Source organism: Rhinolophus hipposideros, assembly GCF_964194185.1.
Source record: "Rhinolophus hipposideros genome assembly, chromosome: 8".
Classification (NCBI taxonomy): Eukaryota; Metazoa; Chordata; class Mammalia; order Chiroptera; family Rhinolophidae; genus Rhinolophus; species Rhinolophus hipposideros.
The window spans coordinates 76642014-76669104 of NC_138054.1; the positions used below are offsets into that span (position 1 = coordinate 76642014).

A 27091-nucleotide genomic window follows, 5' to 3' on the forward strand; every position below is an offset into this window, starting at 1 on the left:
TGGTAATATTCACGTTTGTTCCTTTGGCACAAAGGATTCTCAGGTGGACTCATGTCCTTCCTGTTACAGTACATCACAAGGCATGTAATTTTATGGTTGTCCCACCAGCTTAATATTAATGTACAAGTAAGAGTTTCCTAGAAGAAGGGGGAAATGGGGAGGAGCTTGTCCCAGGCAGAAGGAACAACCCCTGCTAAGACAGAGATGCTGAAACATCCCAGGGAGCTGCGTTGGGTGATATTGGGGTTTGGGGTCCTGAGCCAGGGAAGCAGGCCTGAGGCAGGCTATGCTTGGTTGTCGAGCTGAGAGCTGTAGGGAGCCAAGGAAGAGTCTTAAGTAGGGGAGAGACACAACTCAATTAGCATCTTAGAAAGATGAAACTGACTGCTTGGAAGATGGATTTGGGGGGAGACCAGGAAGGAGGCTGGGGCAGAGAAGGCCTGCTGAAAAGTGGGGAGGGTCTACAACAGGGAATTAGTAACTAGTAGTAGGGACGAATTAAATAGACCGGGGCATTGGTTGAGATGTTAATCTGTTCTTGCTGTATTTCTTTTTGAAAACCTTGTTCTAAGCAGGTAGCAAAGGTCCCTTTCCTTGGGGAAAGATGTGGCCAGGTAGAAGACAGCCACTCCAGGCTTTTGTCCCCTGATCTCCAAGAGGGGATAGTGGAGGGGACAGTAGAAGTCTCTATAAGCAAAGACTGGTCCAGCCAGGACAGCAGACGGAGGTTGCTCGGTTCCAAACATGTCCCAGCTGTCTCCAGGAGGGAGCAGGTGTACACACATGAAGTCCTTAGACATTTACTTAGATTCAATCAATGTTGGATATGGGTTAGCTTCTGGGCTTTGGGGACACAGTGGGGAACAAAAAACCAAAAAAAAAAGTCTCTGCTCTCATGGAGCTCACAGTGCATTCAGCAAAAGAGAATAACAGTTCACAGACAAATCTACAAGGCTCCCAGCCCAGCAAAGCCCCCAGGGTCAGATTTGCAGCAGAAGCTCCAGGCCCTCAGAACTGTACAAGTTTAGCTGAGGAATATATTTAACTGAATATATATATATATATATATATATATATATATATATATATATATATATATATATATATATATATATATATATAACAGGGCCCACACCCAACCAAACACTAAAGCCCTGTCTGCATTCAGGGCCCCAGGTCACCCCAAGGAGGAGAAAGGCCTCAGAATAACCACCAAAACTGAATGTTCTGCCAGGGCAGAGGGAAAAGGGCTCAGAGACCAAGTGGTGTTGATTTAATGAAAACAAGGCAGTGTAACTTTTCTTGCACCAGAGCCTATGGCCTGATTCATAACCACTGGATGGTATCTAGGGCACATCGAGGTACGTTTGGGTAACCCAGGGGACTGGTGAGGAAGGAGGGCAGGCCAGGAGTCTAGGGCAGGCGGCTCCCCAAGGATTGAGCAGGGAGTTGGCAATGACCATGAGATAGGTTAGTTAGTACGACTGCTAGGTAGATAGGGGGGTCCCTGGTGGAATAAAGGAAAGACAGCCATATCCTAAAACTTCAGGTTTTGAAATCACTCCTTTGCTCCAGGACATAATGTAACAAGGCCTTGAGATTAATCATAAAATTCCTTTTGGCCTGACAAATGGAGCAGATCTGATAGATAAGAGTGGGTTACTTTGCTGATTCCTTTAGGATGGGGAAGCAGAACAAACCTGGCAGACGAATTTCATTAGAAGGCGCCAGTTCCCTTCTTCAAACAGTTCCCTTCTCCAAACAGCTCCCCTTCCCCAAACAGGCAAGGAAAGGTATAAAAATAAGAGCTTTTGCCTCAGTCACGGGCACCCCCCATTCGGGATCCCCTCCCGCTCGGGAACTGCAACCTCTTCTCCTGCCTCTAATAAACTATCCTCTTTTTAAAACCTTTTTGCCTCTCCCTGGTCCATGTTTTCATTCTTCGGCTTCACGAGACACGATCCTGGCCCACACTCAGAAACTGCTGGCAGATCCAACATCACCTACATCAACTAGACTAGAAATTGGAACAAGGGGTCGAGTTCTGAAATGGTTTAGATGTTCCTTGTATACCCATCGAGGGGTGCTAGAGTCCCACTCAGCTTTTGGCTGGATGTGGTGGCTTCTTTTAAATACCTCAGCCTTTTGGTCAGTGTCCCTAGAAGGCCCTCATCACCATCACCATCATCATCACCACCACTAACACGTAAGTTACGTCTGTGCAAGTAGAAAAAGGCACGCCTCTAGGCCTTTGTGTGAATTAGAAAAAGGTGCCTCCATCCCAGATAGACACATCGGGGGCTCATAGTGGAGTTGGGGGCGGATTTCAGCCCCCACTCAGCCCTCTGCCAGGAGCTTACTACCTAAATGACAGTGGCTTCTTCCTGGGCCCAGCCTGACCTTCTGGACCCATCTGTGCTGGGTTTACTGGAAGAGGTGAGGCAGAGAAATCTGAATGGTTGGGACTTTGGCTCCTTAAGTACAAAACAGTCCCTCTTCAAATTGCCCACAGCATTTCTTCGACTCGTGGCAATTATAATCTCCAGACAATCCCCACACTCTTAGAGAAAAGCGTTTTGTATAAAAGCTGTAAGAGGCCAGCATTCTTCATGATTTTGCTGTAGCTCTTTCAGTCCTGTCACCTGAGCAGTGCATATGAAACAAACCCCCTGGTAGCAAAGCACGGGGCAGTGTGGGGGGCAGCCCTCAAGTGCTCGTGACCTTTGTCCATTCCTGGCCTCAGAGCCTCTGGGAAGCCAGGCTGCAGCTATGGTTGGCTTGGGGTTCACGGCCACAGAGGGCTTAGTCCAAGAAGGTCATGAATGGGGCCACAACAGAATCCATGAATGTCGACATCTAGTCCAGTCACTCTAAGGCGAAGACACATTGATGTTTTGCTTTCGTTCATTCACGTATTCATTTAACAAATATTTATGAAGCGACCTCTGTGGGCCAGTTACTGTGCCAGGTGCTGGCAATACAATGGTGAACAAAAATAGAGTTTAGTGAGAGAAATAGGCTTTAGTAAGATTCATACAGATAAATGTAAAATTATAACTGTGCTAGTGCCAGTTTGGAAGCAATTCTAAGGACCTTGAACTTTTTCCTATGGTTCATGGGGAACCACTGAAAGCTTTGGAGCAAGGGAGTGAAAAGATCTTAGAATAATTACTTGAATTTTCCATTTGCAGCAGCAGTGACTGCTCCAAAAGAATGAATATGTAGTGATGAAACCTGAGAAGCCTCAAATTATACCACGTAATCTGTGTCTTCTCTTAGCTGGGCTGTTTTTAATGGTTGATCCTTAAAGATCCCAGAGAGAAAATCTGAAGCTGGCCACAATGACAAACTCAGCATGGCGACATATGAACTGAAGAAGTCTGCTTCTGCTTTTGAATTCAGGAACTCCTATTTCTCTTTGTCATCCAGATTCAAAACTAGAGTCAGTTCAGAATTAGTGTAGCTCTTGGCAATTAATAGGCACTAAATATATTTGTTAAACAAGTGTAGGTGGAGTAAACAAAACTGATAGGATGAATAAAAAATGAACAAAGACATCTTCAACCTTCCGCTTTCCTTTGACTTCTGCTTTCTTTGTGCCTCTTTCCCACTCCCTCTGCCTTGGTCCAGGCCCACGCAGCCTTGATTGTTCCTCCAGCATCCTGACAGATCACCCTGTCTCCTGGCTTGGGCAGTCCCTGGCCTGTCCACACCCCCTCACTCTGGAAGTGATCATGTAACTTGCCTGCTCCCAAACCTTCAGTGGATTCCCATGGCTGTGGGGAAAAGTCCAGAGTTCTTAGCATGAGGTCCAGATTGGGCAGTGTCACCTCTTTGTGGGGTATCTCTCTTACCATCTGTCCTCCCAGGCACCTTCTCTCTTCCTGGGGAACTCTTCATAATCGTAAATATTTTTGAGAAAAGTGAATATATATAAGCCCTTATTACTATCTCTGTTAGTTTGATGGGACAACAGCACCAAAGTACTGAGTATTTGGGAGTAAAGATGTGCTGACACGGGTGAGGAGATGGGCAAAAAGAGACACAGGGAAGGAAGGACAACACATCACAGTTAAGCGCTGGGTTCCGGGGTCACATTGAGCTGGCTTCGGTTGGAGTCCTCTCTTTACCAGCTCTGTGACCTCAGACTCATTACTCAGTCTCACCATTAATGGCCAGGCACACTGGTACATCGCTGAAAGGTTACAGGAGCAAGGAAATATTCATCCATAACTCAGTCAGGCAGGCTGGGCTTAGGCAGCCAGAGACCCCAATCTGACCCCTCTGAAAGGTGACGAACCTTGGTTTCACTGGGACTGGAGGGGTGCCCAGGACAAAGGACTTTCAATTTTAAAACTGGGAAAGTCCTGGGCAAACTGATTCCAGTGCTCACCCTGCACCTTTGGCTCCCGTCAGCCTCATGTGTTTAATTCAGTGTGCCATACAAGCATTATTTTCTACATGTGCCTATGAATCGGAAAAGGTTGGGAAGCTTGGTTCCCTCATCTGGAAAATGGGATGACAATAGTGCTTACCTCATTTGTTTGTTGTGAAGATGAAGTGAATAAAGCAGGACTTTCGATCCTGCCCTCTTGACCTGGAGGCATGCCCAGATCCTATCTATGTCTTTACCAATCGAATGCCCTTTGCTCCAACGTATTCAAAACACTATCCACAATTTACCTGTCAGTGTAACAAATGTAAGGTATAGCAACATGCTGTTCAATTGGAAAAATAAATGTAAACTCCTAACCTTAAAAAATAAATGTTTTCCTTGCTGAGTGACTACTAAGAAAGCTCGAAGAGCAGCAGGGCCCTGCCCACGGACAACTCTCAGAGGCTCATGTGTATCGTTCTCCGAAGGAAGGGCACTGAATTCAAGTCTTAGGAAAAGAAAAAAAACAAAGCCGATGGGAGTCGAACGTCCTCACGTTACCAGGAAGCCAGAAGGCTTTAAAAAACATCAGCAGGGCCGCCCGGTGGCTCAGGAGGTTGGAGCTCTGTGCTCCTAACTCCAAAGTCTACCGGTTCGATTCCCACATGGGCCAGTGGGCTCTCCACCATGGGGTTGCCAGTTCAATTCCTCGAGTCCCGCAAGGGATGGTGGGCAGCGACACCTGCAACTAAGATTGAACAGGGCACCTTGAGCTGAGCTGCCGCTGAGCTCCTGGATGGCTCAGTTGGTTGGAGTGCGTCCTCTCAACCACAAGGTTGCCGGTTCAACTCCCGCAAGGGATGGTGGGCTACGCCCCCTGCAACTAGAAAACGGCAACTGGACCTGGAGCTGAGCTGCACCCTCCACAACTAAGACTGAAGGGACAACAACTTGAAGTTGAATGGCACCCTCCACAACTAAGATCGAAAGGACAACAACTTGACTTGGAAAAAAAAAACAAAAGGCCTGGAAGTACACACTGTTCCCCAATAAAGTCCTGTTCCCCTTCCCCAATAAAATCTTCAAAAAAACATCAGTAGTGCTGATAGGACAAAGGAACCAATCTCTCACTGGCCAACTGCAACATCGATAATAGCATGATAATTATTTTATTGTTGTCATTGTTATGGTTATTGGAACAAGTAGAATCTGTGCAAGGTCATGAGTTAATGATGACAATCCAAATAGAAAAAGCACAGAAAGGTAGTTGAAACACACAAGAATGGTGACTTTACAGGACGTTTAACTTTTTTTTTGGTTTTAGTAAGTAATGTTAACATACAGGTGCTTTGCTTCTTTGATTGATTAGATGTCTTTTTACAAAGTATACATACATACTTGTTCCCACCTGGGTAAGGAAGCAACTCACAGACCTGTGAGAAGTCAAATAGTCCCGGGCCAGGGGAACTGTGGGTAGAAAAAGAAGGGCTAATGGGCTGGGCTGCTCACACACAGTAACCAAGTGGAAGGTAAGGACAACAGGGGGCTCCAAGAACTAATTAGCCAACCATCCTAGAGTCCTGTTAACTCCACAGATTCTATTCCTCCTCTTCTAGGAAGTGAAACCTTCAGGTGACCCTATGAATATAACAAAATAACGTATTTTCGAACTTGCAAAAGTTCCCGTCAATATATCCAACAGGACAACAGGTTATATAATGCTGACAAGTGATACCGAAAGCCCATGACTTTGAGGAAAGACATTAGGTTGCAAAAAATTAAAACCTATGAGAAATGTGTGACTTAAAAAGTCTTACAAACATTACAAAAGGAAAGTTCAGCCTGGTAATCTGTGGCCTGGTGACAGTCCCCTTGGACCACACAATCAAGTCTTGAGTCCTGACCAAAAATCAATGGATTGAAGACCCAGATCCAATAACGTCAAGTGAACTAAGATGACATTCCTTTTTCTTTTCAGTCTGATCAGATTTTTGAAAACCCAGAAAAGAATAAAAATAATATCACAGAACCCCTAAGACGATAACAAAATAAATAAAGCCATGATCCATGGAGGCAGGGACAGAAGGCTCCAGATTTTGTGGAGCCTGAAGCTTATACAATTTATGTGGCCCTATTTAAGAAAAAGAATGCAAAGTAAAGTATAAAAATAAATATGCATCTAGACAATAGAAGGGGCCTTGGAAGATGCTGGGAAAGTGAGGGGCCCTGAATCTTAAAAGTCATTAGCTTCACAAAAAACTATAATTTTTGTGTTTTGTCTGTTCCTTAAGATATTTGAAGTATTCATAAGAATTGGCCATACTAAAACTTTAATTGCAGTTTAAAATTTTAAAGATATTTAATAAAGTTTGTAAACAATGTTTAAATACCAAAAAGATTGATTTCAAGTTTTATTAGCTATAAGTTTAATAAACTGAGCATTAAACAAATAATTGTGGGTGTTCTGCCACATATAAAAACCTCTCTGATATTAAAATAATTCTATCAGTATTATCCAATTCATAATTATTACTAGAAAAATAAAATCAGTACAATATAAAGCTGAAAATTGCTACTCTACCCAGTAAAATTCTTAGACAAAAAACAATTTGGAAAACCACATTTTATATATAACATTGAAAACTGCAAAAAAATCCCGAATCAAATTGTACTTCATAGAAATAATGAGGATCCATAAAACTACAGTGGCAGATGTGAAAAATCAGTAACAATTAGTATGGATCAAATTTGGGTGATGAATTAAACCCTCATTGTATAGTTTTCCCAGGAAAAGATTGATCTACATAAAGATGATTTCAGCAAAATTTAAAATGGGAAAAATTAGAAATGGCTAACTCTCACTGTACAAAAAAATTGAATAGCGAATCCAATATAAATGAAATTTCATCAATGTTGGGACAGTTCTGATTAAAATGTGTGTTTATAAAGTGGAGGCAAATTGACCTTGGAGGTTAAAATGGCAGTCAAAAACTTTGGGAGATAATGTATATTAAGCATATAGCACAGATAATGCATTCTGGCATGTGCTGAGTAAATACCAAAGTGGTTAAAATTTTTTTTAATTGTGTTAAAATACAAATAACATAACATTTACCATTTTAACCATTTATTTTTATTTTTTAAAAATTTATTAGGGTGACAATTGTTAGTAAAATTATGTAGATTTCAGGTGTACAATTCTGTATTACATCATCTATAAATCCCATTGTGTGTTCACCACCCAGAGTCAGTTCTCCTTCCATCACCATACATTTTAACCATTTTTAAGTGTACAGTTCAGTGGCATTAGCTACATTCATGTTTTTGGCCAACCACGACCACTATCTTTCTCCAGAACTGTCTCTTCCCAAACAGAAACTCTGTGCCCATTAAACAATAACTCCCTCCCTCTCTCCAGCATCTGGCAACCACTGTTCTCCTTTCTGTCCCTGTAAATTTGACTATTTTAAGGTACCTCATATAAATGGAATCATATAATATTTGTCCTCTTATGACTGGCTTATTTCATTTCGCATATATTCAAGGCTTATCCATATTGTAGCATGTATCAGAATTTCCTTCTTTTTTATGGCTGAATAATTCCATTGTATGTCCATGCCACATTGTGTTTATCTATTTATGTGTCCATGGATACTTGGGTTGCTGCCACCTTTTGTCTAATTCTGCCACGAACACGGGTGTATAAGCGTATATTTTGAATAAAGCTGCCATGAACGTGGGTATACAAGCATCTATTTTGAGTCCCTGTTTTCATCTTTGGTGTATATGCCTCTGGACCATATGATGATTCTATTTCTATTGTTTGAGGAATTTCCATAGTGTTTTCCAGAGCTGCTGCACCATTTTACATTCTAACAGTGCACAGGGTTCCAATTTCTCCACATCCTCACCAATATTTGCTGTTATCTATTTTTTTTTAAACAAAAGTATCTTTATTTATTCAATAAAGATCTACTCCATAAGCAGAGCAGAGGTTGCCTCCTAGCAAGAGACAACCTGGTGTTTTCTATTTCTATGTAATTGTGGCCATCCTAATGGGTGTGTTACCAGATTGGTTTTTTGGTTTTTTTGTTTTTAACAGGGCTTTATTGGGGAACAGTGTGTACTTCCAGGACTTTTCCAAGTCAAGCAGTTGTCCTTTCCATCTTAGTTGTGGAGGGCGCAGCTCAGCTCCAGGTCCAGTTGCTGTTGTTAGTTGCAGGGAGGCAGCCTACTATCCCTTGTGGGAGTCGAACCGGCAACCTTGTGATTGAGAGCCCGCACCCCAACCGAGCTATCTGGCCACCAAAGGAGCTGAGCGGCAGCTTATTGACTTCATTCTAGTTGCGAAAGGCGCAGTTTGCTGGCCCATGTGAGAATCGAACCAGCAGCCCCGTAGCCTAGAACTCATGCTTTAACCAACTGAGCCACCCGTCCGCCCCACCAGATTGTTTTTAAAGGGTGCTTTCTCCACTTCTCAGTCTTGCTGTGAATTTCCCTGATCGTAGCCTACCTAAAGAGGGAAATGGAAGACTTCTTGGAAATTGCTATGCAACAGGAAGCTTGCAACTTGACAAAACTAAACCTCAAGAGATGAATTCACTAACACACACACGAGTAAATACCAATTATTTTAGCACTGATTGAGAACTGAACCCTCAATTTATCAGATCTTCAAGCTCTTGAAAAAATGTGCAAAAATCTTATTTTGATGGTTTGTATTCTGTTATACTTTAAGACATTTTAATTTAATTTTATTTTTAAATGTATGGTCTTCACAGTTGAATTTATAGCTGGTTGAACCCCAAATAAGGCCAATTGACTCAAGTGAATACACATCTTAAATTTCCCAGAATAATCTTAATTTCAAATATTTTATCCTATATATCATAAATATGCTCTTACTTGTCAGAGTATGTAAGTTTCATTCACCTTAGGCTTAATATAATAATGTCATTTTGGTATGCCTCAGGCTTTATTCCTCAGCGATGATTTGGAGGCTTACAGAATTTACAAAGTAACATCTGGCCCGCAGGTATCTTTTCTTTGGCCTACATAATGTTTTTTTAATAGTTTGATTTGTTTAAAAACACAGAAAATTTTACACAAAAATTCAAATTTCTGACATCTGCTAAAACAAATAGATGATCTGGCAACACTAGATCCATAGTCTTTATGTCAGTTGCTATTTACCATTATGCTTGTGTGGTTGTTTTTCTTACTGTGGAGAAAAAAAAAATTTTTTTTAATTGTCGTCTATTATCCAACCCACTACATTAGCAGTTTTCCTGCCTGACCCCAGTTGTCATCTGAGTTTGTCGAGGATGTTCAAGAAGGTATAATGACGATACTAGTTGACCAAATCAGACTTCCTGGGCTTGAATGCAGGCTCCCAAAACTTAGACGCCCTGTACCTCAGTTTCCTTCACTGTAAAATGGGGACAATACACTAACCTACTTCACAGGACTGAGTTAATAAATATAAGATGCTTAAGACAGTGACTGAAGTTTTAATAAATAAAAAATAAAACAGTCCAGAAGCCCAGGGACCCTGTCTACCTTAACCATTGGCCAGTACAGAGCTTAGAACAAAAGAGACATCAAATAATTTTAAATAAATGAGAAGAGTATGTCTAACAACCTATTAGTATTTACAGCAAGGAACTGACGGACATGTTCTACCCTCTATAGGAGGAACACAACAGCATTATATGAAGAATAGTGGAAGCAACCCAGGATTTGGAGCTAGATTAGAGTGAGGACACGTGGGATGAACCCAGTCCTCAGTTTTAGAAAGGCCATCGTGGGGAAAAGAATGTAGATTTCTTATACCTTCACTGGGAAGAATCAGGGCCACGGGGTGGCAATACAAGAAGTGAACTTGACTCTTTACGTTAAAGAATAAACCATCCCACGAGGTGCTGCGAGACTACGTAGTACTGTGAGTTACCCGTATGCGCAAATCCCGGGCGACCGCCAGGCGGAGACATCGAAGCAGGAATTGTACTATAACGTTTTAGACCAAGGCGTCGTGAAAATTTGGCGGGAAACCTCCGAATCAAGGGACGTAAGATGCCGCTTATTGATGGGGGTGGGATTATACGGTCCTGAGATGCGGAAGTATTATTGGATTGGTTGCTTTTTTGAGATACCGCCCCATCAGCATCTCAAGGATCCCCGCTTCCGCTTGAGCAAAGTGTTTTGCCCTTAGTCAACATGGCCGTGAAGGCTTCTGGCCCTACTGGGAGCGGAGTGCGTGCATTCAGTAACATGGCCAGCGAAGAACGGAAAAAGCGTAAGATTCGCGAGCTTTGATTGGCTGAAGCAAGAAGACTTCTGGACACTGATTGGCTCCGCCATTCGCGGGAAGGAGTCTGTGGCGCCAGCGAAAAGTAGATACAGCGCTGGGGCCGCAGTAAGGTTCTGAGGCGCCCGGCGAACCCAGCCGACCTGAGCTTTCTGGGCCTCTTTGGAAGGAATTGTGACCATGATGTGGAACAGTAATGAGTGGGGCGGAGGATGAGAATCGCAACAATTTAGCAAAGAGGGCTGGGGGGTCGGAGAGGCATGTGGCGGCGGGAGGAAGGAGAGTTGGGGGAGGTGCTGGAGCCAGAGGTGGGGCCGTTTGGGGGCCAGGGAAAGGTGGTCGGGAAGATTAGGAAGATGCTGGGACTGTTTGGGGTGCGGGGAGTGAGGTCTCAGGGGACCTGTGGGTTTTTCAGGAGCTCGGAAAGCAGCCCAGATACTAATACGACTGTTATTTCAAACCAGGTGGATATGAAAGCTATGGCAGCTCTACCTTTGGGGGAGCCGGCGGCTACACACAGTCCCCCGGGGGCTTTGGCTCGCCGACACCTTCTCAGGCTGAAAAGAAATCAGTAAGTTGAAAGAGTATTTTATTTTATCTAAATAAATTTTATCTAAATATTTTATCTAAAGCTCATCACTCATCCATGTGAGAACGTTTCTGCGGCGAAGGAAAGGCATTAAACCTGAGCTGATTGGATAACTCTCTATCACTGTCTTTTCGAGTCTTATAATTCAGTGCTGTAAGTTTGAGAAAGGAATCTCCCCTAATGCTGCATCCACTATTGTTTCCTTGGCTTTATTTTGAAATTTTGTCAAGATAGCTAATGAATCCGTCTTGTGGAAAAACTGAACTTGTGTTTATAGCCTAGTGTATGTTCTGTGTTTTCCAAAGTCGTTTTTTAATTAAACGTAGTGAGGTGATTTAATGTGGTGCAAAGAGCATGGTCTTTGAAGTCAAGTATATAGATCCATGCTCGCTACCCCTACTTGCACGGTATCGTTGGTGGACAAATTTCTTAACTTCCTTGGAAGTCAGTTTTGCATCTACCACAGGAGATTGATAATACATGCCTCACGAGGCTGTTGTGAGACTTAATATTATACATAAAGTGCTTGCCCCAAGTCCCTTTCAATAAACGGTGCTGGGTACTATTTGTGACCAGGATGTGGAATAGTAATGATGAGTCCGGTGGAGGAGGAGAATCGCAACCGTTTAGCAGTGAGAGCTGGGGGGTCAGAGTTGGGGGAGGTGCGGGAGCCAGAGGTGAACCTGAGCATTGGAGCCAGAATACATAATGTCAGGAATCACCTTTGCCTTTTAACTGGCAGTGTGAGTTTAGTGCAGCAACATGAACACTTGGTTTTGTTGGTCCTCGGTTTTTTCCATCTGATGATGGTACTAGTATTACTTATGTCACAGGGTGGTTCTGAGAATTGGTAAATAAGCTAATGTAAAAGAAAGTGATCTGTAAAAAGCTGTCCAAATGCTTGTTATTGACTCTTCCCCCCCCCCCTTCTTTTCGCCTCCCCCGCCCCACACTCCGGTTCAAGCCATTGTTTCTAGGTCTAGTTGTGAAGGACACAGCTCCCTGGCCCATGCTGGTATTATGAGCCTTGCACTCCCCAGCCTGAGGCAGTCGGTCGCCAGTTGTCGATCAGCTGCTCACAGCAGCTCTCATTGGCCGCCAGTTACTCACACTGGCTGTTGGCCACTCATGCTGGCCACTGGCTGCTCATGGCAGCACACAGTAGCCCACAGCAGCTTACACCCACCTCTGGCTGCTCTCAGCAACCCAGCTGCAGGGAGAGCTGTCTCCAGGCAAAGCTGTTGTTCACAATCTTAGCTGTAGAGGGCGCAGCTCGCTGTCCCGTGTAGGAATTAAACTGGTGATCTTGGCATTTGGAGCAGGGCACTCCAACCACCTGAGCCACCAGACCAGCCCTATTTACTCTTTCAGAAAATAGTTTGCAATTAACAACTGTGGATTTCATTCTTTAAATACAGGGTTAATTTGGCTTCTCTTTAGGTGTCATTCTGATGTGTTAAGATTCAGTATTACCAGGTTCTGTGTTTTGTGTACAGGTTGATAAGCTTTTACCTAAATTGTTAATTCAGGGGTAGATATAGTTGGGAAAGAATCCATTGATAATTCTCATGCATTTGCATATTGCTTTATACTTTTCATATAAATTATTTCATATAACCCAATGAGGTATTTATTGTTTACTCCATTGTACAACAGAGAAGCTCAGGGAGATTGAGATTCCCTAAGCTTACATAGTAAGCAACTGGAACCAGACAGTGTACATAGGACACTGAGCAAATCCGAAATCTGGTAAGCAGCTGCTTCTCTGTTGTAGCTTTCTTTTTCCTGGGAAGACCAGAGGAGACTATAATCTTCTTTGAGGCTGTGAAAATGAGAACAGAAGATAGATAATTCTCATCATTTTCTCTTAAGCTTCACTATTTTTCTTCATTCCATTTGTTAGAATTTTTATCTCAGGACCCCTAGCTTGAGCTATGTACTAAGACAGCTTTTCAGGGAATGATGATGGTTATAAGCTGGAGACTCAAACTCAGGTCTTTCTGTGTTTAAAATCTAGGTTTTTTTGCACAGTAAAAGATAAACATCCTATGTTTCCTACTGACTATAAACCTGTTATATTTGAACCCTCTGAAATTTCTGATGTTTTACCTATAAAAATGGTGGTCTCCTACAGTACTTCAGAGTAGCCTGTGGTTCATAGCTACAAAATAATTTTTTAAAAATTAAATGTAACCTGGGCCGGCACACTCTCTGTGAATCTCTTTGGAACAAACCGGGAGCTCTTTTCAGTCGGTTCCTGGCACATAATAGATGCTCATTAAAAAAACAAATAACTGTAACTTGAGATGAATTTGAAGATATTACTGACACCTCAATGATTACCCATCTGTAACTTTTTTACCTGAGGAGTAATAATATTTTTTGCACCTATGTAGATTGGTATTAGCACTTTTATGTATATGTTTCATTTATAACTTGAAAGGTAGATATCCTCATTTTACGGAGGAGGTAGGTGATGGTATGTCCTGGGCTGTGAAGCTGGGGTTTGAACACAGGTCTATAGCACTGTCTGGCTCCAAAGCCCATGTTCTTGCTGCTATTACCATCGTGGTTCTTAGCTTTCTTATGCTGAATATACAATAAAAATCTCAGTTGTGATAGATGAAAACAAAATATAGATTGTGAGAGCTAAATCTGGGATTTTAGCAAATTTTAAATTAAATCTATAAGTACTAATATAGCATATAACTTCACCTATAAAGTACCATAAAGTTAAATTGAAAAATATAGTCGATTCCTTCACATCCTTATTAAAAGCTATTGCAGATATAAAGAGTGAGGAACAATAGCTCACATAATTGCCAACATTTATTGAGTATATGTGATGTACCAGGTAGTATTCCAGGTACTGCACCATACATTTCATTTTTCATAGTGATTTTATCATTCCTAGTTTTATAGATGAAACCGAGTTACAGATGAGTTGAGAAACGTAACCAAAAGCACACTGCTCCTGTGTGGTAGAGCCATAATCTTAACCTTCAAGCTTGGCTGCCTCCTATTGTGGCATGTGTTCTGGTGGTTGGCTGGGCTTGTTTTCTACCATCCTACAAATACTCACTATTCAAAATTATGCTTCAGCAAGGTGAAATGTTAGTGTCATGGGCCTTCAGGGCAAAGCTGCAACTGCTAATTCCATGAAGGCTAAGAGTCTACTACGTTCGGTCTTGTAGTAGGTAGAACAATTATTGGGTTACTTCCCATTGATTTCTGACAAGAAGAACTCTAATCTTTAATTGACCATGCTTTTCCTGTCTTGTATATAGTCTCTCTATTAGTCTGTGGGGGTGTATATTTGCCTCAGTCTGTAATGCTTATTCCTCGGCCACTTTTTTCACTGTCAAATTGTTTCTGCCTCAAGGTCTAGTCTAAATGCTCCCTCTTCTCAAAATCACCGATAAATATCTCTGATAGCCCAGGTAGCGCTTTTCATTCTATAATGTATCAATGTCAAGTTTGTTGTTTATATTTTTACCTCCCCTAGTTTAGGAGTGTGTTAAGGGCAAACTGTACTCATCTTTATGTCACCCAGACAACCCCTACCCAGTTATAGGCAAAAAGAAGAGTTTACACTGTTGTTTGACTGCTGCAGCCTGGGATTTGAGTGTCCTCACCAGACATTCTTCTGTCCATCATATTCTGCCCCTTCCTTTTAAGATGTCTAGCGTGTTGAGAATATTATGCTAAGTGAAATAAGTGAGACAGAAAAAGTCGAGAACCATATGACTTCACTGCTATGTGGGATATAAAACTGAAAGCAACAAAGGAACAAGACAAATAAAGAAAACTCAGACACAGTCAATAGTTCAGTGGTTTCAAGGAGGTGGGGGGGTAGTATAATAGAAAAGGGTAAAGGGGGTCAAATACGTGGTGATGGAAGGAGAACTGACTCTGGGTGGCAAACACACAATGTGATATATAGGTGATGTATTACAGAATTGTACACTTGAAACCTGTGTAATTTTACCAACCATTGTTACCCCAATAAATTTCAGTTAAAAAAAAAAAAGATGTCTAGTGTGGCCAAGCCCTTATCCCATTTTCCCTAGGACTTCCAGCCAATTGTCAGAACATCTATCCTAAAGGAAGTTATACCTCTAACTTTTTGTTACATTTTTTAATGAGATTTAGAATAACTCCAACGTTCTGTCTCCACTGGCCGTTCAAATACCAGCTCATCTCATCAGTGACAAATAGCCAGTTTCAGTTTGCCTTCATCCTAAAGCTGGAGTTTCCTCTTAAAGTTTTGTTCAGAAATCAGGCCATTCCTTATGCTGTCTCCACTCTGGTCTACTCGTTTTGGTGAATCTCTATTACAATACAAACTTGGGGCCGGCCCATTGGCTCAGGCAGTTGGAGCTCCGTGCTCCTAACTCCGAAGGCTGCCAGTTCAATTCCCACATGGGCCAGTGGGCTCTCAACCACAAGGTTGCCGGTTCAACTCCTACAAGGGATGGTGGACTGCGCCCCCTGCATCTAGCAATGGCAACTGGACCTGTTGCTGAGCTGCGCCCTCCACAACTAAGACTGAAAGGACAACAACTTGAAGCTGAATGGCACCCTCCACAACTAAGATTGAAAGGACAACAATGTGACTTGGAAAAAAGTTCTGGAAGTACACACTGTTCCCCAATAAAGTCCTGTTCCCCTTCCCCAATCAAATCTTAAAAAAAAAAAAAAAATTAAAAAAAAACCCACAAACTTGCCCATTCTTCAGGAGCTTTGGAGTCAAACATACCTGGGTTTGAATTCTAAAGTGTGGCATTTGTTAGCTATATGACCTTGGTTTCCATCTAAGAAGCAAGGGTAATGAGGTTTGTTCTGTAGATCCAATGTTGCACATGGCACGTGTTAAATGAATGGTAGTTACTGTTTTCTTAATTGAATTTATGCATACTCTTTCAGAGATCCCGAGCCCATCACATTGTGCCCTGTACCATATCTCAGCTTCTTTCTGCCACTCTGATTGATGAAGTGTTCAGAATTGGGAATGTTGAGATTTCACAGGTATGGAAAATAATTTGTGGAAGAGTCACTTAATCACACGAAGAATGAAATAAAAATTACTTCATTTAAAAGTACATAAATGTTACAGCTATGTTCACAATCAGAGGGGTAGTAGATTGGGGGAGAGGGGCTATTTCTTTGTGAGGGGTGTAAGTGTCGAACTATTACATTGTTTTGTACACCTGCAACTTAAATAAATAAACAAACATAAATGTTGCTTTGGTGTAGAAGAAAACCAAACTTTTTTTTTCTTCTGATCTAGGTCACTATTGTGGGGATAATCAGACATGCAGAGAAGGCTCCAACCAACATTGTTTACAAAATAGATGACATGACAGCGGCACCCATGGATGTTCGCCAGTGGGTCGACACAGATGTAAGCTGTGTGGGATTTTGAATTTTGAATTAGGGTGGGGTTACTTTGGGACTTCAGAGATGGTGACTTTTTTAGTCTTTAAAAGTCCTTATAAAAATAATACATAAGCAATAACCTTGAAATGAAACGTTAATACATTTGACTTCACAGAAGTTTAAAACCTAAACTTTCCAAAATACTATAAACAAAGTTAAAAGGGACAGGAAGCACTAGAATATAAACTCAGAACAAGGATTTTTATGTTGGCACTGTATTCCCAGCACCTAGAACAGTTCCAGTTACATAGTGGGCCCTGAGTAAATACTTAAATAAAGGGGAAAATTTTTTGCAACATATTACAAACATTTAAAATTTGTAATTAGTGAAAAGCTCTTATAAAACAACAAAAATCTCAAAAAGCAACTGCACCTTAGAAGCATGGGCAAATAAGATGTACAGATAATTCATAATAGATGAACTCTAAATTGCAGCAACAATAACAAAAGCAGGTTGAATAAAATTAAGATGCCATTTTTAACTTACTAAATTAGCAAAGAAAAAAATAGAACAGCAGTGGCCACTTCTCATAAGAACCGTAGTTAGCACTGCTTCTAGCACTTAATACACATTTAATTTGTTGAATGATATGTCTCGATTTGGGGAAGTGGATATTATCCTACTCTGATGGTATAAGTATAAATTGGTTTAACCTTTCTCAAAAATCAGCTGATGATCAAAATCATCCATCATAAAAATGTTGACTTCGCACACCACTGCTAGAGATTTACAGTAAGGAACTAAATACATGTGCAATAATTCAGTTGTAAGAATGTTGATCATAGCATTGTTTATAATGAAAGTAAAACTAAATTCAAAATGCTGGCAATAGGGTGTTACTAATTAAACCATGGTATATTTATAGAATAAATGATATAGAAATGTTTATGTTGTCACAAAGAAGTGTTGACCATAAATTATTGAGAGGAAGAGAGTATGTTACACAATAGTATGCACAGTATGACCCCATTTTTTGCAAAGTAACATGTATATGGAGAAAATAGACTGAAAGAAAATAAATTCTCTTTGTACTTTTTATTTTTTAATTGGCAGAAGCCCTCTTGAGTTTTTTATGTTGTTTAAAATACATTATAGAAAGAAATAAAATACATTATAGAAAATTTGGATAAACAACTGGTATGCTATTTTCACTTCAAAAATCACAAGTCATCTATGGTTATGTGTTCTTTAATTTTTGCTTCTCAGAAAAATACAGGATAATTTATTCAGTAGTCACTGTTGGAATAAGATTCTGAACCAAACCGCTTGGTTCCAGGTATACAAAGAATGAAACACAGTCCCTGCCCATTCAGTGGGGAGGTAGATACTAAAGATGCCTAATACTGCATGCTCATAAAAAATGTACCATGCTTACTATAATATAAAACATTTAAAAATCATCTGAAATCCCACATCCCAGAGATGACAACTGTTATAACACATTTTGGTAAATACCCTTTCAGACATTTCTCTCTGCTTATCCACTATGCATTAGATGAATGCTTACAATTTTCCTTGTATATAAAGGATAATGATAGGCAGCTGCTCTGTAATTTGCTCTTTTCATTCAAGACTGTTGTGGAACTGATTTCACTGATTACAGTGTCAATAAATACATCATTTTTAGCAACTGCCTATTCCATCATAAGGATACATCATCTCTTAACAGTAGACCCAGTTGGGGAACATTTAGCTTGTTTCCAATCATTTGCTATTATAGACAGTGTCCCAACGAGTATCTTTGTGCATCTCTTCATAATTATGAGGTAATCTTAAGATGAAATTTTAAAACTAGATTTTTCTGAAAGAAATAATACATTTTATATATTTTTACTTTTTTGAATCATATTTACTTTTTTTTTTCCTTTCCATAAAGGTACCAATTTACATACTTCATTAGTGCATGAAAGTGCCCAGTTAGCTCTCCACACCCTTTCTAACAGTGGGTTTTTATGAATCTTAAATTTTAGTTTGATAGTTTAAAAATACAGCCTTGTTAATGAGAATTTTCTCATTTTTACTTGTATTTCTTTGGTCTTAGTGAGATAAATTTTTTTTACTATATTTAATGTTAATTTGGGTGTTTTATCTGGTATAGATTCAGCTATGTAAAATAATAGGTAGGTGAAGTACAATGCAAAAAAAATAGTTGATTTCCAGGTGATGGGAATTGGGGTATTTTTTATTTTTAAATAATATATCTTCTAGTTTTTTATAATCATGTATTTTATAATCAGAAAATACTTTAAGGCTCAGCTTATATATTTTTTCTTATAAAAAATATGTACATAGCAAAAAAAAACTCCAAATGGAATATTAAAATCACTTTAATCATCCGAGTTAACCATTGTTAACATTTTGGTGTATATTTTCCCCCACATGAGAAATCAGCTTTTTTCCACATGTCACAACTTGTCTTCCCAGACAATAAATAGAATTCTACATTGTATGAATGAGTACATATTATTGGATATTTAGGTTTTTAAATATTTTTTAGTATTATATTCTATGCTATGATGAATACTTTTAAAGCTAAATCTTAATGCATGTTCTTAATTATTTCTTTTAATTCCTGCAAGTAGAACTACTGTGCTGATAAGTATGTCTAGCAGAAAGTTGTGTGCATTGAATGAGATTGTCGTAATTATTTGCTTTCGTATGATGTCCATAAAACAACTTTGGAACTGGAAATTACCTTTAGAGATATTTTTATTTTAATTCCTGATTCTATAAAAAAGTAAATTCTAAAAGTAGAATAAACTAGTTAGTGCCATATTAGGATCCTTTACCTCTCTCACTTTATAACTTTCTCTTTTTGTACATAATTTAGAAATTTTAAAGAAGTTTTCACCAACATCACTAAAACCTTAGTAATATGTTTGTATTTTATCTGTTAGGATGCCAGTGGTGAAAACACCGTGGTTCCTCCAGAAACATATGTGAAAGTGGCCGGCCATCTGAGATCTTTTCAGGTAAAATCAGAAAAAAATGACAAAATGTATTTGCACGAAGCAGTTTCTCAATTCATGCCTGAGTTTAGGATACTTAAAACTGAAACTTAAGTTTCCATGTTTGATGAGAGTTAACCTGAAGTTATTTCATTATTCTCCAAAAGGAAATGATGGGTTTTTACCTTAATATAAAACCAGCAGAATGGTAGAGAAATAACAGGATCTCCAACTGCAACTGCCATCTGTGGCATCCATTAGGTATATGTGGGCGGGACCTGGGTACTGGATTTAGAGTCATGATACTAGACTGCTTTGTTGTGTAACCTTAGGCAAGTCACTGAACATCCTGAGCTAGTTTGAGTTTTTTGGTTATATTTTATTGACTATATTTGGATTAACCTTGAGTTAAAAAATTTAAGTATATAACTCATTTTTCCTGTATTAGCAAAATATTGTAACCAAGAAAAGAACCAGAATGTTTTGGCCTGAAATTGACTTCAATGTGCTCATCTTTTAATTCACATTTTTCTCTTTACCTTACTAGAACAAAAAAAGCCTGGTTGCCTTTAAAATCATGCCCCTGGAGGACATGAATGAGTTCACTGCACATATTCTGGAAGTAGTGAATGCACACATGATACTGAGCAAAGCTAACAGCCAGGTGAGCAGCTTTACTCTCATGGTTTTTTCTTCCCTGAAGAGCATAGAGAGCTTCTGTACTCTGGCTTTGACTTACTTGACATTTTGAAGGTTGAGCCAGAATAAAGGTATCACTCAGGACTTAAAACATTTTCTCCATGAAGTATACTTTGCCATGTTACTTCATTCCAGATGAAGCGCTCGTGTTCCGCTCAGAATTACTGGTTCCTGAGACCCCACTGCCTTGGATGGCTGGGGCCTAAGACAACCTTATAGAGTAGACACATAATTATAGGCTGAGCTCTTAGGTCAGGATAACCAGGATTATTGGTCCATATTCAGAGAAAAACACCAACAAGGACAGACTTTTGCTGCTTCCCTCCAGCCTATTGGCTAAATAGTTAAAATTTATGCACCATTATTTTGTCCCTGAAATGATATTTCTTACTTCATATTGAAATCTGTCAGCATTGTTTTGTGTTGTATGAATTCAACTGGGTAAGTCCATCTAGGACCACACAAAAGTCTTTTGTTGATTCTGGTATTAGAATGTCCTTAGATGATTCTGGTAGCAAGATGGAGGATTGGTTACAGTAGGAAAGACTAGACGACTGGCGATCCATTAAGGATGCTGTTTCATCCTACTCTGTGCCAAGCACTTAGCTAAGCACTGGAGATACAGAGATAAATTCATTCTTTAATTTAAAAAATAACTTACTTAGCCTAGTGGGTGCCAGTCATTATTCTAGGCCCTTGGAATACAGCATTTAATGAGATGGGAAAAGTGTCTGTCCTCGAACTTCAATTTTTGAGAGAAATGGGCAATAAACAGCAAAACAAATACGTAATTTTAGATGTAATTGTGCTGAAATAAAAGCAGAGTAGAAGAGAGTGATGGAAGGAATAAGAATAGTACAATATAGATAGGTGGAAAACATTCCAAGCAGAGAGAATAGAAAGTCAGAAGCCATGAGACTGGGATAAGCTTGGCATGTCTGAGACCAGCAAGAAGGCCAAACTGTCTGGAATGACAGGGAGAACAGTTGGATATAGGCAAGGAAGCAGGACCCAGGGCATGTAGGGCTTTGTAGGCCATAGGAAGGATTATTTGACTCCAATTCCAGACCTTTAGAAGGTTTTGTCTAGGGAATAACATGGTCTGATTTACCTTTATAAAAGCTGACTGGGCTGCTGTATGGAGAATAGACTACGAGGCACCAAGAATAGCAACAGAAATAATTCAGGGGAATGGGAACAGCAGCTGGGATAAGAACTGGTTGTGTTTTGATATTGTTTGAAGGTAAAGCTGACAGGACTTACTGAAGGGTTAGATATAGGATATAAAGAAAAGAGAGGTTTCAAAAATGATTCCTAGGTTTGTGCTTGAGCAACTAGATGAAGCTAGCAAGTTTGAAGGGTAAAATCCAGAGTGCTGTTTGGGATTTACCAAGTATGAGATGCTAGTTAAATATCCAAGTGGAGAACAGAATGGATGGTTGAACAGATAAGGCTGGGACTCAAGGGAAAAGTCAGGATGAGAGATAGAACTTTGGAAGTCATTGGTGTATAAGTGACAGTTAAAGCCTCAGATGAGATGAGACAACTAGGGAGTTAAGAGGTCAGAGACTTGCGCTCTAGGACACTAACCTTTAGAAATCTGGAAGCAAAACAGGAGCCAGTGAAAGTCAGAGAAGTTGCCAGTTTGGCAGGAGGAAAGCCAGGAAATGTGATTCTGTTGAACATCCTGAAAAGAATATTTTAAGAAGGAGGGAGTGGAGATCAATTGTAGAAATCCACCTAGAAGTCAAGTAAGATGATAGAAAGAAGTCTGCTGTCAAATTTGGAAACATGAGTTTTCAAAAGAGAGGCTGCAGTAGAGGATAGGGGGAAAGTGGGTTAAAGAGAATGGCATTGGGTAGAGAGTTTTGGGTATTTTATTACTATACTTCATAACACATACGCGTATGTATCAAATGTTATATGATACAAATGGTTTTAAAGTAAGAATGGGTGATTAGGGAGTGAAAACTGGAGGTATAAACAATTGAGTAAATAAAACAGTCCTTTCCCTCAAAAAGTTTGTATTTATACTGGGGGTTCAAAGCACTTAAGCAGTGAGAAGTGGCAAGTGCAGGTGCCATGGACCCACAGAGAAGGGTTTCCTATCCTGTCCTGGACATCAAGAAAGACCCCCTGGTGGAGGTTATACCTAAACCAAGTCCTAAAACATGCATGAGGTCATTTCAGATAACCGGGTAAGAAATAGCTTTCAGTTCAGTATTACCGCATCGTAAAATGTAAGATTTCCATTTCACCAGCAGGCAAACCAGCAGGCAATGTGGAGGTAGCTAGCTTGAAAACAAGGGAGCATGACTGACTTTTATTAACGATTATTTCCTCAAAGCAGTAGACATGTAATCAACATTTGTTGAATGAATGAATCTCCTGACTGGATGGGATTTCTCCTAATGAGCCTCTGCAGTGCTCCTGTATTTGTTATGGGTACTTAATATCTGATCTGTCATCCTTATTTATTCAGTTCAATAGATTAAACATTGAGCACATACTGTCCACCAGGACTGCAAAGATGAAGGGACTTGTGAGGGAAGGTGACAAAAGTGACATGCAAACAGTGATAGCTGCTGTGAGAATGTTGTGAGAGCCAAGATGGAGGATCGTGACTTAACTTGGCTTGGGAAATGTCGGGGAAGTCTTTACGAAGGCAATGGCAGTTAAGTTGGGCGTTGAAGGATGAGAACAGTGCTTACCAGGCAGATGAGGGGAGAAGCATTCTAGACAGGGAACAAATGTTCAGGTCAGGGACATGTTTGTGGATGACAAGAAGTTCAGGTGCAGCAGGAGGGCAAAGTGTGTTGAAAAGGATTGAGCAAGAGTAAAATACAGATTCTGCCGTCTAGTTGTGGTAGGTCTTGAATGTCTAGGAATTTTATAGTATTTTCACAGGTCGGGGATCCACCTAGCGGCTTTTAGACAGAAGAGTGACATGACCAGAAGTTATTACTTGGTAACATTGAAGAGGGTTGATTGGAGTAGGGGAGACTAGCCTCTGAGGTACCGATCAGGAGACCAGGAAGGAAGAGGTTTGAGCAACACTGAGATTGTATTAAAAGGCTGTGGTGACAGATTCTGGAAGGTGAGCGAATGGAGACTCACAGATGACTGAGGTCTGCACGATCAGGTTTGGGTTTACTCACTGAAGTGGAGTATATCACAGGGCAGCAGGTTTGGGGAGGAAGGCAGTGAATTTCATTTTGAAGTGTGAGATACCCAGGTGGAGGTATCTGGCAGATGGCTGGGAACAAAGATCTGTGGTCTGGGAGGTCTGGAATGAAATCCTGGGAAACTGTCAGTCTTTGGGGAGACAGAAAAAGAAGAGGCTGATAAGGGAGACTGAGAGGACGTAGTTTGAGGGGTAAGTGGAGAACCAGAACAGGGAAGTGTCAAGAAGCCCGGGAAGAGGACTGCCGTCAGCAGCGTCGCTTCTGAGCGGTCAAGTGTTTTGAGGGCTGAAAGAGACTGTTAGGTACATTGGTTGAAAAGGCATTGGTGACTTGAGAACAGTTTAAGAGGTGTAGTGGGGAGTTGAGGAGTGACTAAGGAGAAGGGACATGAAAACAGTGATTTTAGTCTATTATTTTTTAAAAACATTGGTGGTAAAAATGTGGTGATGTTAACAATAAATGCTTTGAGTGATTGAACACCAAGGACCATTGTAGCAAATCTCCAGGTAATTTTCTCCCCAGTGCTAGTTTTCCTCTCGTTCCCCTCACATCACAAAGAAAAGGAGCCAAAAGGGACCTTTCTCTGATGTGATGTGTTTCAGAGGATTAAATTACCTTCCTTTGAAATACTTACTAGATAATAGTTCTCCCTTCCTCTGTAAAGACTTGTAATTGGGAAAACTCTGCTTAAATTGTTTTTGTAAGCTACTTATTAACAAACTCTTAAAAAAATAGGAAGGACTTTGTTTAAATTGATGAGTTTTTCTAATGTTGTAAACTTATTTTTTAATTCAGCCCTCAGCAGGAAGAGCATCTATCAGCAATCCAGGAATGGGTGAAGCAGGGAACTTTGGCGGGAATAGCCTCATGCCGGTAAATGGCCTCAGTATGGCTCAAAACCAGGTAAACTACCCGAGTGGCTCCAGAAATGCAAAACACAGACAATCCTAAGTTGTGTTACTTTTTAATGATTCTAAAGCTGTCTTCTTATAACGAGACTTAGGTTTACATAGGGGAGCTGATTCGAAGTAGTTCCTAAAATCTTTCTGGTTCAAATTTTCAGGTGCTGAATTTGATTAAGGCTTGCCCGAGACCTGAGGGATTGAACTTTCATGAACTCAAGAACCAGCTCCAGCACATGCCTCTAGCCTCAATCAAGTGAGTATGTGGTTTCCATGCATGAGCTACGACTCGAGAATCATACCCATTTCACCTCGTTCCTGGGAATGAGAAGTGAGTTTTAAAAAACAAAAGCTGTCTTTTGACTACAACCTTAATGGCAGAAGGGAAGTTGTTCAGTCAGGGAAAACTAGAAGGACCCACAGAGATGGTGCCGCCTGTCACATCACTCATTCATTTGTTCTTTCAGCAAATACTGGGTCCCACTATGTGCAGGAGATAAAATTTTGAGCCAAAACTGACCTGGCATGTCCTCAGGTGTGCAGTCCCACCTACATTAGTGTCCCCACTGGGGTGATGCGTGGATCAGGCTGTCTGGACCTGCAGCCATTAGACATTCCTTCCAACATCTTGTCCTGATAATGTTAGACGAGCAGCTTCCTGGTTCCAGTGAGCTAATCAGACACTGTTAATGGTGCTGGTGATAGTTATTTGTTGTTAGAAATCACTTGGCATTCTAGGCCTAGATAGAAAAGAAATGCTCAGGTCTAATTCCATTCCCTGGTCTATAAAGTGAGGGTAATGGTTTCTATCTCAGAGTTACTGTGATGAGGAGATACAGAATGGCTGTCATGGAGTAGCTGCTCTACTACATGTTACTGTCACTAAATATGTTACTGACACTGACCCTGAGGGCCTTGAAGGGTTTGAAAGTCTCTTCCCATTTCTGGAAAGACCTTTCCTTTCCTTCTTGTAGCTTTACTTTGCAGAAGGGGAGCTAGAGGGTCAGTGGGTGGGAGGGGAGGGGCAACTTTTAAAAACAGCTCTTTATACTAGGAGATTTTAGTGCCAGCTAGATTACAGCTTTAGATCTTGTTTTGATTTGCTTAGACTGGTGTTCAAGTGAGGCCCTATTTCCTTGCCCTTATACAGTTTGGGGGCAGGATCTAAGGCAACCCTAATAGCCATTGTCTCCACGGATTACCTCAGTTTTGCGATTTTACTGGCATATCTCCCTGCAAGAGCTTTCTGTGAGCAAATGGCTGTGAGTTCTTAGCTAAGATGGAAGGTGGACGGATGAGTGAAGTTTACATATTTGGCCATATCCAAAAGGCAGTTTCCTTTCTTCTGCATTGGTTTGAAAATGAGCCTTTTTTTTCCTTTCTTTCTAGGCAAGCTGTGGATTTTCTAAGCAATGAGGGACACATCTATTCTACTGTGGATGATGATCATTTTAAATCCACAGATGCAGAATAACTGGATCTAATTGGGTACCCAACATATTTTCCAACTGATTCCAACTGGATCTAATTGGGTACCCAACATATTTTCCAACACAATCTGTCGTCTCCAGCTGTGCAGATATGTGGCCAATTGACTTCTAGAAAGTAGGTTTTATCTATAAAAGGTCTCAGTTAACATCCTTTTGAAACTTACTGCTCTTCTGTTTTTTTGAAGCTCAAAGGGATGAAGGCAACTGACAGGTGTAAACCCGAGTAGATTTCTTAGAAGTTACAAATTAGCTGGTTATCAGGTAGATAGAAATGGAATGGGGATGTTACCAAGAGAGTTGGGTGGTGTTACTTAAATAATACTCGGAGTCTCTATTCCGAAAATGTTTCTAACTGTTAAGATAAGTGGGACTAAGGCCTATGAGCAGACAGCTAGCCAGAAAACCCGCTAACCTCTGTCTGTTTTTGTTCCCCATTTTGGTTATGTGGTATTACTTTCAGAATTGCACTTTTCCTTCACCATGTCATAACTGCTGCCAAAAGTGGCTTTATAAACATGAGGTTCTAGAGTGGTGACCTTGGGCAGAGAAGAGGAAGAAATGTTACCGTGTTTTGTACAAAATAATACATCCATACGTTTAATAAAACAGTTCTATTATTGCAGTAACTTGTGAAAATGTTCTTTTTCTTTTTAAGGTGGTATAATTATTCCTTTATCATCTGAGACAATATAGCATAGCTTGACTTAGGTTTGAAATCTTGGCTCTCCTGGGTGTTTAGTTAGGATCTTAAGCAGGCTCCATCAGCTCTGAGAGCCTCCATTTCGTATTTCTTCATTTATGAAAAGAGAACAATGTTATTTCCTTACGGGTTGGTTAGAAAACCTAAAGTTTTGTAAAGCATTGTCATTAATAAGGTTTATAAAGTGGACCTTAATCTTGACTCTATAGCAGTATATAATCACATAACTGAATTAAATACCTCTCATCTGACCTCAGGGTGAGACTCTAGAGGCCAGAGTCTTGTTTGGCCAACTAAGCTTCGTTTCTTGTGGGAGGGGAGACTAGGTCAAAGATGTTTTTGACAACTCCAAAAAGTGAGCTACTTCTTGAATGAAAACTAATTCTGAGGTAAGTTAATGAGCTGTAACATGCAAATAAAAATTCTATAATTGCTTTAACTATGTTCCTAAAGGAG

General features: G+C 40.4%; 1 protein-coding gene across 1 annotated transcript; it reads left to right on the forward strand.

Annotated features, from left to right (window-relative positions):
• Nucleotides 1–10563: 10563 nt before the first annotated feature.
• Nucleotides 10564–26559, forward strand: RPA2 (replication protein A2). The gene is made up of 9 exons (XM_081056695.1): nucleotides 10564–10875; nucleotides 11147–11253; nucleotides 16198–16299; nucleotides 16562–16675; nucleotides 19609–19683; nucleotides 20207–20323; nucleotides 24339–24446; nucleotides 24607–24701; nucleotides 25835–26559. Exons 1-9 carry the CDS (start codon nucleotides 10863–10865, stop codon nucleotides 25917–25919), a joined length of 816 nt encoding a protein of 271 aa, XP_080912821.1. The 5' UTR covers nucleotides 10564–10862; the 3' UTR covers nucleotides 25920–26559.
• The last annotated feature ends 532 nt before the right edge of the window (nucleotides 26560–27091 follow it).

Excerpts from the sequence above, each read along its gene's own strand:
- RPA2 (XM_081056695.1), top strand. Across the intron at positions 19,684-20,206 it reads GCCATCTGAGATCTTTTCAG|AACAAAAAAAGCCTGGTTGC; the intron begins GTAAAATCAGAA and ends TTACCTTACTAG. Across the intron at positions 24,447-24,606 it reads TCAGTATGGCTCAAAACCAG|GTGCTGAATTTGATTAAGGC; the intron begins GTAAACTACCCG and ends TCAAATTTTCAG.